The sequence below is a fragment of the Electrophorus electricus genome, chromosome 15, assembly GCF_013358815.1.
Source record: "Electrophorus electricus isolate fEleEle1 chromosome 15, fEleEle1.pri, whole genome shotgun sequence".
NCBI lineage: Eukaryota > Metazoa > Chordata > Actinopteri > Gymnotiformes > Gymnotidae > Electrophorus > Electrophorus electricus.
This window is the reverse complement of record NC_049549.1, coordinates 12,448,255-12,460,642: the sequence shown is the minus strand read 5'-3', so window position 1 is coordinate 12,460,642 and position 12,388 is coordinate 12,448,255. Positions and strand designations below refer to the sequence as shown.

General features: G+C 42.1%; 2 protein-coding genes across 2 annotated transcripts; both read left to right on the top strand.

The window, feature by feature from the left end:
* The first annotated feature begins 358 nt into the window (after positions 1 to 358).
* Positions 359 to 1,297, top strand: LOC113574693 (olfactory receptor 4E1-like). The gene has a single exon (XM_027005793.2). It carries the CDS (start codon positions 359 to 361, stop codon positions 1,295 to 1,297), a length of 939 nt encoding a protein of 312 aa, XP_026861594.2.
* A 10,152-nt stretch (positions 1,298 to 11,449) lies between these two features.
* LOC113574716 (olfactory receptor 142-like) lies at positions 11,450 to 12,388 on the top strand. The gene has a single exon (XM_027005823.2). It carries the CDS (start codon positions 11,450 to 11,452, stop codon positions 12,386 to 12,388), a length of 939 nt encoding a protein of 312 aa, XP_026861624.2.

Here is a 12,388-nt window from a genome sequence, read left to right as displayed (position 1 = left end):
TGGGGAGCATCATTATATAGTCAAGCTCCTGTGGGAAGTTTCTTCAACAAATTGCTTCTTTAGGGAATTCACACATTGGTCATCATCATCTACTACAAAATTCTGTGTATATATATATATATATATATATATATATAAGCATGGCTACCAGGCATGGAAAGTAGTGGGCTATGAGGAAGTCACGACCTAAATATCCAATAAATGAACATCGGCTTCTTATGAACATTTTAAATTTAGTCAAGATATTTATGCAAGAAAAAGCAGTACTCTTCTTCTTTTTTTAATTTGGAATGATGCTTATAACACTTTTTAAAACCTTCCAGTTTCGTTGTCTATTTAAATGTACTGACAAGTAGTGATGGAAAATTCCTCCAGAGAGTTTATGTTTGTACTTCATGGATTGAATGAGACAACAACAAACAGACATATTTACTTTGCATTTGGTCTTCTTGTCTATATTATGACACTGTTTATTAATTTGTCATTAATTTTAATTGTTATTCTGGACAAGACACTTCGTGAACCTATGTATCTGTTTATATGCAATTTGTTCATGAATGGAATATGCGGTGCTTCAGCTTTCTATCCAAAAATCCTTGCTGATCTATTAACAGACTCCCATATTGTATCATATACAGCATGCCTGATACAAATATATTTTATTTTTTGTTATGCTATGAGTGAATTCTCATGTCTAACAGTCATGGCATATGATAGGTATGTAGCTATTTGTAAGCCTTTGGAATATCTGTGTATTATGACACACCAGAAGGTTGTAAAGCTGCTGGCTTTTAGTTGGCTCTTCTCCTTACTCCAAACATCCATTGGGGTTGGGCTGACAGTTAGAATGCCTTTATGTGGTAATGACATTGAGAAGCTGTATTGCTCTAACTGGGAGGTTGTTAAACTATTTTGCAGCGATATGAGTATAATGGATATATACGGGGACTTCCTAATACTTTCTCATGTTTCACAAATAACATTTATCATTGTGTCATATATTCACATCATCAGAGCTTCTTTACAGACCAAGACAGGGAGGACTAAATTCATGCAGACATGCCTTCCCCATTTAATCTCCCTCACATACTTCACCTTTTCTTTACTCTTTGATGTCATGTATGCTCGCCATAGCAAGAGCCAAGGACCACAAGCTCTGCACAATATAATGGGGATGGAGTTTCTTGTTGTGCCTCCCCTCCTAAACCCAGTAATATATGGAATGAAACTAACCCAGATGCGTCACCAGTTTGTGAAAATGTACATCACCAAAATCAAAGCAGTGAGACAGGGCTGATGTCAGAATCAGGAATTCTTCAGCCTTATCAGGTAGCCATATCAGGCACACTTTTCTGCATTTCAGAGGAGGTTACATATATGCAATTGTGAATGATAACATACTCTTAATATTGCTCTATACTGTTAATTAGCTGCTTGGACTTGTGATATTACAATTAAAGATCTACCTGAACTATGTTGCCTAACCTAGATATCATTATTGTCTTTGTATAATTGGCTTTATCACCATTTGCTTTGTGAAAAAAAACCTTCTGTGTTCAATGTTTAAAATTATTGAACTTGTTTAATAATCTTGTTCAAACCAGATATCATAATAGGATTTGTTTGTATGGAATAGTTTTCCATCCTTTGCTTTGTAAAATCTTGTTTTAGGGTTACTTTGTTCAGTGATTAAAAGTGAAGAACAATCTGCCTAAATTCTGCTGGTCCTTTTTGAGGATGGAGTTGATGTTGGTTTCCCACTTCAGGTCTTAGGAAATGGTGGTTCTCAGAAAATGAAAGGACTCCACAGTTGACACAGGACTGTTTCATATTGGGAGGGGAAGCAGTGCCAAGTAGTGTTTCCTAAAGTCCTGTTCAACGTCCTGTTGATATGTAGACTCATCACCATCTTGGATAGTGTCATCTGCAAACTTCAGGAGTTTAATAGCTGGGTCCTTAGAGATGCAATTATTGATGTAGAGAGAGGAGAGTAGTGGGGGGAGGACACATCCTTGGGGAATGCCAATCCTGACTGTCTGTATACCAGCAGTAACATCCCCGAGACTCACTGGATGTTTACTGCCTGTCAGGAACATGATCTACTGACAGAGGGCAGGAGATACAGTGAGCTTAGAGAGTTTGGAAGAAAAGATTTCTGGGATGGTGTTAAACACTGTACTGAAGTCCACAAACATGATACTTTTATATGTACCTTGGGCAGTCAATGTGTTTCAGGATATAGTGCACTCCCATGTTGACTTGTATCAACTACAGACCTGTTTGCCCAGTAGGCAAACTGCAGGGTGTCCAACAGGTGTCATATGAAAGCCTTCATGACCACAGAAGTCAGAGCAACAGGCCTGTACCCATTCAGACTTGTGATGGATGCTTTCTTGAGGACAGGAATGATGGTGGAGTATTTGAAACAGGAGGGGACTTCACACAACTCTGGGGATCTGCTGAATATGTGTGTGAAGTTTAGAGGCAGTTGGTAAGCACAGGTTTTAGGACAGGTGGGGGAAACACCACCTGGACCTGGTGCTTTCCTGGCTTTCTGTCTATGGAAGAGGCAGGACACTTCTCTCACATAGTGAGAGTGCAGTCTTAGTGTTGGAGGAGGGTAGGGGGTACCAGGGGTGTGGTGGGGGCCTTTAATATTGAATTGGAGTGGGTGAGGTGTGTGAATTTATCCCTTTCAAACTAACAGTTGCAAACAGTCAGGTCATCCACCAGGTCTTTGTTTGAACCATGGGACCACAGTTGGGACCATGGTCACTCAGGTATAGGTAGAGTAACCCGTTAACTTGCTGGCAGCGTACGAAGAGTCTTTGACTGAGCACAATCCACAAAATCCACAATTCCACAAAATGGAATCATTAAAGTATAGGGAATAACAGGCCTGTTTATATATATATATATATATATATATATATATATATATATATATATATAAACGCTGAGCAGTTTTGTTTTATTCTATAAACTACTGGCAACATTTCTTTCAAATTCCAGATAAAAATATTGCGTTTTAGAGCATGTTTTTTTTTTAATGAAAATGACTAATGGTCAATATAACAAAACAGTTACAGACATTTCAGACCACAAATAATGCAAAGAAAACAAGCTCATATTCATTTATAAACAATACAGTACTAATATTTCAACTTAGGATGAGTCAGGAAATCAATATTTGGTGGAATTAAAATTTTTCACAACTTTCATATGTCTTGGCATGCTTTCCACCAGTCTTTCACATTGCTGTTGGGTAACTTTACGTCACTCCTGGCACAGAAATTCCAGGAGCTTGGCTTTGTTTGATTCCTTGTGACCATCCATCTTACTCTTGATCACATTCCAGAGGTTTTCAATGGGCTTCAGGTCTGGAGATTGGGCTGGCCATGATAGGGTCTTGATCTGGTGGTCCCTCATCCACACTTTGATTGACCTGGCTGTGTGACATGGAGCATTGTCTTGTTGAAAAAAACAAAACAATCATCAGTGTTGGGGAACATTGTCAGCGCTGAAGGAAGCAAATTTTTTCCAGCAGTTTTGCACATGGCTTGATTCATGTGTCCTTTACAAAAACAAATCTGCCTGATTCCAGACTTGCTGAAACAACCCCAGATCATCACCAATCTGGCACCAAATTACACAGTGGGTGTGAGACACTCTGACTTATAGGCCTCTCCAAGTCTCCATCTAACCATTTCATGACCAGGTGCTGGACAAAGCTGAAAATTACACTCATCAGAGAAGATGACTGTAGAGTCCTCTACATTCCAATCCTTATGGTCTTTCACAAACCTTCCTTTTCAACTCTTTTGGCATGGTCTGTACCTGTATTTTGACTACACTTACTTTTTGGATAGTCCTAGCACTACTTTTCCCATCCAGCTGGTTCTATAACAAGAGAATAGTGTTGACAGTAGCAATGGTTTTTATACTGTTAGAATAGGATTTTGTTAAGGTGATCACCTATTCAGCATCTCATTAAGTAGAATGAGGTGTGTCTGTGAAGGAATTCAACAAACACTTGAATGAAATGGCTGCTGTACATGTGGAGATGCTGATTTAAGAAACAAACAAAAAAAATGACGTACAATCAAAATGACAAGGATTTACAAAGAGCTATATACACAGCTAAAGTACCAAGAAGGGCAATCCAAAGCACATTCAAGTAAAGTCAAAATTTTTTCAACACACATTGTCACAAAGCAGCTTTACAAATGCATGGGTCCAGATCCCAGATCTAAATTATTTGTTTATTTTTGTAATTTGGGTTGTGCTGCAGATCTTTCATTTTACTTTAATTTCATTTTTGAATGGGCTTCCTGGCATACCTTACTTCCAACTCCAATTTCTGCAGCCTGATTTCTTTGTCAGCCTGGACTTCCAGGGCATGAACCTGTGGTTGTTGCAGTGCCAGCTCAAGCTCCTTCAGAGGAAGCATCAAGGCTGGGTTGAAAACAGATGCCAGAGGACTAGTAGGCGTGTCGCTGGTGGCCCCACCATGGCTTCCACCTCCATTCCTCTACAGGTGAAAGCCTTTCATCAGTACCACCCCCACTCCCCAAGACAGCAAAAGCATGCTCAGGCAACACCCCGTTGTCCACCAATTGTCTATACAGGTCAGGCTCGATAGCGAAACAGTTTACTCAAATACTGAAAAAATCAGCAGTCAGCAACAAATCCGCCTTGTGGCACATGTCAAACTGCTTCTATGAAGGCACAATGATAAACAAATCTAAGCTGAACATAGTGAAAACTGAAACCATAAACAGTCTCCACACCAAAATGAAAACTGCAAGCAAAAGGTAACGTTTACCATAGTTCTCACACATGGCTGGCATCTTAGGTCCTCTAATGTGCAGTCTCCTCTCTTAGTTTCTTAGTTTCCAACACTTGGGAAGCCGGTATCCAGTATCACTCCTCTGGTCCATATCCTTCCCAGTCCACGAGGTACTGGACCTGCGAGCCCCTCCATCTGGAATCAAGGAGGGCCCTTACCATGTATGCGGGACCTCCCTCTATCTCCAAGGGCGGAGGCAGAGCACTCAAGGAGCTCTCCTCTTCCATAAGGGGACCTTCCACAACCAGCTTCAGTGCCGACACATGGAAGGCCCTAGATACCCGGCAAGCTGACGCCGTAGGTAACCTCATTAATCTTCTCTGAGATGGTGTAGAGACCCTCATACCTCATGACTAGCTTACCCATGGTGCCAGGGCAGCTGTCCCTCGTGGACACCTACACCAGTTGTCCGGGTTCGTAGTGGGGGCTGTCCCCATGTCTCCTATCCGCCTTCCTTTTATAGTCGGCTATAGCTTTGTGTAGTTTCTGGTGGGCCTTTTCCCACACCTGCTCACTGTGCTGACACAGCAAGCAGGTCCCCGGACGTGGGGGGATTCCATGGATACAGTGGGGGCTGGAAACCTAAAACACATGCAAAGGGGGTTAAGCCTGTTCTTGCATGCCACAGTGAATTCTGGGCATACTCCACCCAGGGGAGGTAGGTGTTCCAAGTCTCAGGGTGCTTCTGGCAGTACAGCCTCTGAAATTTGGCTAGCTCCTGATTTACTCTTTCCACCTGCCCATTGGCCTGAGGATGGTACCCAGATGTCAGGCTGGTGGTGATGTTCACTTTACCCAATATCTCCCGTCACACTCTGGAGGTGAATTGGGGGCTCCAGTCTGAGACGATGTCCTCCAGTAGCCCGAATTGCCGGAAGACATGGCGGAAGAACTGGTCCACCATCTCCCATGCAGTAGGTAGACCCTTGAGGGGGAGGAACCTTAACATTTTGAGAACTGGTCCACTATGACCAGGATCACCATGTTGTCCTCTGATACAGGTAAGTTCATGATAAAGTCTATTGCTAGGTGAGACCACGGTCTCATCGGTGTGGGTAGTGGTAGCAGCTTACTTGCAGGTGGTGTGCGAGGAACCTTGCTGCAGGCACACTTGGCGCAAGACGCCACATAACTTTCAATATCCCTGTGCATGGCCGGCCTCTAATAGCAAGCACTCAGCAGCTGCACTGTGCTCCTGGGTGGCCTGTCCTCACAGAGGTGTGTGCCAACATAAAAAGGGCTTGGCGTTAGCGGAGAAGGACAAAGAGGTGGTTTGGCAGGCAGTGCGGATGTGGATTTGCCACCTCTATCTGAGGGTCCAGGTCCCATCTTAGCATTGCCAGGAAACAGGTGGGTGACAGTATTGGCTCCATGTTGGTAGACTGGGCTTCTGTGAGGTGTTGCCGAGAGTTGAACCCGGTGAAGAACAATGACCACTGGGCTTGCCTGGAATTGAGCGTCTTAACAGTTTGGAGGTATTCCAGGTTTTTGTGGTCCGTGATGACCAAAAAGGGGTGTCATGTTCCCTCTAACCAATGCCTCCATTCTTCGAGTGCTAGTTTCATGGTGAGGAGTTTTTGGTCTCCCATACCATAGTTCCTTTCTGCAGGGCTTAGTTTCTTCAGGAAGTAGGCAAGTGGTTTCAGCTGCCCACCTTTTCCCTGATGCTGCGAGAGTATCACGCCTACCCCTACGTCTGACGTGTCTACCTCTACCATGAAAGGCTTTCCCTGGTCCAGCTGCTGCAGCACTGGAGCAGTAGAGAAGGCTTCCTTCAGCTCAGAGAAGGACCTCTCTGCCTTGCGTCCCCATTTTAGCCTCTTAGCTGCTCCATGGAGTAGGTCTGTGAGAGGTCTAGCTACCATGCTAAAGGATTTTATAAAACAACGGTAAAAGTTAGCAAATACCATAAAACACTGTAGCGCCCTGGGAGTTTGCAGTCTAGGCCAATCCCTTACTGCCTTCACCTTTCATGGCTGCATCCGTATGTTGCAATGGCAAATGATATACTCCAGGAAAATCACCTCTTTGCAATGCAATTCACATTTCTCAAGTTTGCAGTAGAGGTGGTTCTGCAGGAGGGTGCAGCGGACAGCCCGTACATCATGCACATGTTGGTTCCAGGAGGAGGAAAGGTTCAGGATGTCACTGCTGTATGCGACGATGTATGTGATCTACCCAAGTACTCCCTTAGGACCTCATTGATGTAGGCCTGGAAGATAGACGGGGCTGTGGCTAAACCTTAAGGAAGGCCTAAATACTTGTAGTGTCCAGAGGCAGTACTAAAGGCAGTTTTTCATTCATCGCCTTTCTTAATTCAGATGAGGTTGTATGCCCTATGGATATCTAACTTTGTGAATATCCAGGCTCCACTTAATTGCTCAAGTCCTGCAGGGACAAGTGGGAGGGGGTATGGATATTCTACCAACAGGCCATTGAGTCCCCTATAGTCCACGTACGGCCTCAATTCTCCGTCCCTCTTCTTGACGAAGAAGACACTTGCAGACACCAGAGAGGTGGAGGGTGGAATGAAACCTTGCTGAAGGGCCTCTTTAATATATTGTCCCATCGCTCTTTCTTCCTCTTGGGTGAGAGGGTAAACCCTACATCGGGGAGGAACCACACCCTCCTTCAGTGTGATGGCGCAGTCCCAGTCAACTGTGAAGGCAGCTGTGTTGCTCTCGTAGGACTCAATACCTGTGCCAGGTCGTTGCATTCCTGGGGCATGGTGAGGTTGTTATCGGCCTCGGGACTCTTGATGGATGTGGGCTGCAGGGACACCGTCCGGTAAGATAGGCATTTGCCCTCCCAGGTGACCGCCCACTCAAGGACCCGATTCTCCATCCACTGTATGTGGGGATTATGTGCCTTTAACCATGGAAGCCCTAGCATAATTGGATGAGAGATGGAAGGGAAAAGGTAGAAAGCAACACGCTCTCTGCATATTCCCCTTCAGTCTCAAGGAGAACACAAGGAGTAATATGTGTTATGAGCCCCGACCCCAAGGGTCCCCTGTCGAGCAACTGCATGCTTAATGGAGTGGGGAGGGTAATGGCTCCTATTCCCAGCTGTCATGATGCCAAATCCCCTGACAGACTACAATACCCAGCAACCCCTTCGTCACCCATTTAACGATTCAGACGCATCAGATCAGTGTCACCAGAATATTGAAATCACCTGTATGTCCTGATTATTGGATTATATAAGACTTTTTCTAACTTTAAGTTTTTGCAAAGTATTGCCTATAGTTTCTAGAAGCATACCGAGCATTATTTTGGATTGTCATTTTGTGTACCGTATTATTAGCCTTTTATTAGTATTCCTTTTATTAGTATTCCTCATTGTTGTATTTTGCCTGCCCCTTTTTGATTATCTGCCTGGTTATATTGTGATTGATCTTCTGGTTTCTGACTCGATCTGTTACTCTCTCTACAATTTTGATTATCCCTTTATCTTCTCCTTTTGTCATCACACTGGATTATTGCACAACCCCTGTACAACGATTAAACCAACCTGCTGTCTTATATCTGTAGGCATTTGTTTTGCTCGACCCATCACACCAGCTTCTTAGTGAAGCCCCAGTCCATTACATTACCTGCTGCACCGGAGTCAACCAGTGCCAACGTGGAGAGTCAATGACTCAGGTGTACAATCACTACAGATAGTATGCATATAGCCAGGGTTGGGGAACGACTCACCAAATTGCAGTGCTCCCCTCGGTTCCCCGACATGCCTTTTACTCTGGCCATACCTAGCTGCATGGACTCCACCGGTGCTCCTGCTTGCGCCACCGCAGGTGCATTCTCCCGCTGTTGTCGCCCTCGTGGAACTTGCTGGCGTCACTCCGGCAGGAGGCAGTCATATGTGATAGCAAGGTGTACTGACTCATTCAGCGAGTTGGCTTCTTGCTTATATGCCAATTCCACCTGCAGGTCTGCCCTTAGTCCAATGATGAATGCGTTAACCAAGTCAGACTCATTTCATCTACAGTAGCTCCTGCATCTTGAGTCCGGAATTCCAGGGAATAATCCCCCAGAGTTCAGATTCCTTGCCTCAGGTGTAGCAAGGAGTGCCCACAAAGACTCCCCTGACATGGGTGGAAAAACACAGCTTTCAGTTCTGCAATAAAACCAATATAATTGTTCATAAGTAGGGAACCATGACTACACACACACACACATACATCACTCTTACCCTAATTCCACATCACAAAAACAGAAATATATCAAAGGCAAAAAGAAATACAGCACCCACCCTTACAAATCCAACCAAAAAAAGAAAAGAACATTACTCACAATGTTCCTGACAAGCATATGTATGACTCTCTGTACTCCTTTTGAAGCTGTCAGTAACCAATCAAAGTTCCTAATGAAGAAGCATTACATATACCCCCCTGTCTGTAACAACTCCTGTAACAAGCTCCTAGTCAGGAAGCATTACAACTAACCAAATGAGGCCCTGTGCATAAAGCCTCTAAAGATCAAATACACTCATAAGGCTCTATCTAAGACCCTAACTAGACAGCAAAGTAATTAAATCCTAAGCCCCTATTCAAAGAACCTGGGACAGAAAAAAGGGTACATTCAAACTAATAACACCCTATCTCAAAGAGAGCCTACAAGTGCCAGTGATTGTACAAACTCAGAACCCTACAAAACTGCATCTACCATGGCTGCGTGGAGACTACTGACCAAGACTACGGGGCATCAAATCATAAACAACACAGGTATTTAAAGAGAAGTTGATTGTCCCATTGGCCAATCAAGTTGTCAGCACGGTAACAATGAGTCACATCGCCGTATCTCCGTATCTGTTAAAGCTAAAACCATTTCATTCCAAATCATCTCAGAACCATGGAGATATACTTCTGCAGTTTGTATCCAAAATAGAATGCAGGGTGGCTGAGCACAAATGGTGAACACAAAATTTCTTATTCACAAAGAACATTTGAAAGATTCATGAATACAATAAAATAATAGGCAAAGTTAAACATTCCTTTTCCTCCAGCGTTATTAACAAAAATATTTAATAGCAAAAAACTGTCATATTTGACAAATTAATTGACAGTTCATGAATGTTAATGGCCACTGAATTAGTATCAACTGAACAATGTTATGGGTTTGCATATTTTAGCCCAAAAATTTCACAATATCAGACAAGCCACTGTGTGTATTTCACTGTGTGCAATGGATTACCTCAGATCATCTTGCAACCTTACCAATTTGTGGGAATCTGCACTTTTCATGAAAACATTGCAGTAATGTCCTAAAATCAGCTGCAGAGGGTGTTTTAATGGAGCGTGGTTTCATTTATTGCTGAATAAACTTGCTGGATGATGTACAGCAAATAGATGATAATAACAAAACAAACCAGTGACATTGTTCTTTTCACTTATTGGTCAGACCTGTCTGTGGTGGGAGCAAGAAATTAAATACTAGAAGAAGGTCCTGTGTTCTGGACTAGTGTATATTTCTATGCAGTTCAACTTGGAGCAATGGCACGGATGGCATTTGTTCATAGATGTAGTAATCATCCAGGAAATATACCAGGTTAAACTACACCTGCAGAATGCTGAATTCACTTTGAGAGCATGTGTTGTACTGCTCCAGACTTCACATGTAGTGTTAAAATGTGCTGCCTTCAGATGACAGATAAGAAGAAGGAAGCTAATATTGAGAATGTAGAACAACATTCTAACCATCAACATTCTACCCCCACTTTGAGTCTTGGTTCCTATCAAGGTTTCTTCCTCATGCTCAAGGGAGTTTTTCCTTGCCACTGGCACCCTTGGCTTGCTCAATGGGGGCTTGAACTTGGACATTTGTAAAGCTGCTTTGTGACATCTGTTGTAAAAAGGGCTATATAAATACATTTGATTTGATTTGATATAAATGCAGGAATTTAAAGTCAAAAGCATTTTTACTTGAGCTACAACAGTGTGCCAAAGATCTTAAAATCTCCACTAGTTGTGCATATGTTTTATATTCAAATGTGTCAATATAGCTATTGTGTGCCAGTAATAAATTCTTATCATAGATTAAATTAAAAGCATCAATCAGCTACCACCCTAAATTAAGATCTGTAATACACAAAGGTGTCATTTGTATGAGAAATTGCATCTATATGTCTGATTAGTTTAGGCATGTAACTTTAAACTTGTACATTCACAAAGACCACGAGAACTAGCATCTATCTATCTATGACTTAAACTCCTAAAAGCTCAGTGGTTAAGGTACTTGACTTCTAATTGGAATGTTGCTGGTTCAAGCTCCACCACTGCCAAGTTGCTCCTGAGCAACGCCCTTAATGCTCAAGTTATACGCAGTCCTAATTATATGTTTCTTTGGATAAAAGTGTCAGCTAAATGTCATAAATGTAAATATAATAAGCAGGGAAACTGACTGACTATGGGAAGTTCTGTACTGCAATTTCCAGTAAATGAACATTAACTACTTATGAAGATTTAATTTATGTAGAGATATTTATCTTCTTTAGATTTTTCCTACCAGGAATGGGAGGGGGAAAGGAGGGGGGAAGATGATGCTTATATTTTAAAAGCTTGCTGTCTGGTATTGCATCCAAATGTACTGAGAACGAGTGATGGAAAATTCCTCCAAAGAGCTCATGTTTGTACTGCATGGATTGAATGACACAATGACAAACAGACAAATTTACTTTGCATTTGGATTTGCTGTCTATATTATGACATTGTTTGTGAATTTAACACTAGTCATAACTGTTATTCTGGATAAGTCACTTCATGAACCTATGTATCTGTTTATATGTAGTTTATTCGTAAATGGAATATGTGGTGCTTCTGCTTTCTATCCAAAGATCCTTGCTGATCTTTTATCAGACTCCCATGTTATATCATATACAGCATGCCTGGTACAAATATATTTGATTTTCTGTTATGCTTTTTGTGAACTCACATGTCTAACAGTCATGGCATATGACAGATATGTAGCTATTTGTAAGCCTTTGGAATATCTGTGCATTATGACACACCAGAAGGTTGTGAAACTGCTGACTTTTAGTTGGCTCTTCTCCTTACTGCAAACAGCCATTGGGGTTGTGCTGACAGCTGGAATGCCTTTATGTGGTAATGACATTGACAAGCTATATTGCTCTAATTGGGAGGTTGTTAAGCTATCTTGCAAAGATGTGACTATAATGGATGTGTATGGTAACTTTCTAATACTTTCTAATGTTCTCCAAGTAACATTTATACTTGTGTCATATATTCACATAATCAGAGCTTCTTTACAGTCCAGGATGGGGAGGATAAAATTTATGCAGACATGTCTTCCCCATTTAATCGCCCTCACAAACTTCACTCTTTCCCTCATCTTTGATATTATGTATTCACGTTTTGGTAAAAGTCAAACACAGCAAGCTCTACACAATATCTTGGGTATGGAGTTTCTTGTTGTGCCTCCTCTCCTAAATCCCATAATATATGGAATAAAACTAACCAAATTGCGACATCAGATTGTGAAAATGTACAGAATGAAATTCAACACAGTGAGTCAAAGATGA

Bases quoted from the DNA above. Each gene is read 5' to 3' on its own strand.
- LOC113574693 (XM_027005793.2), top strand. From the start codon at position 359: ATGGAAAATTCCTCCAGAGAGTTTATGTTTGTACTTCATGGATTGAAT.
- LOC113574716 (XM_027005823.2), top strand. From the start codon at position 11,450: ATGGAAAATTCCTCCAAAGAGCTCATGTTTGTACTGCATGGATTGAAT.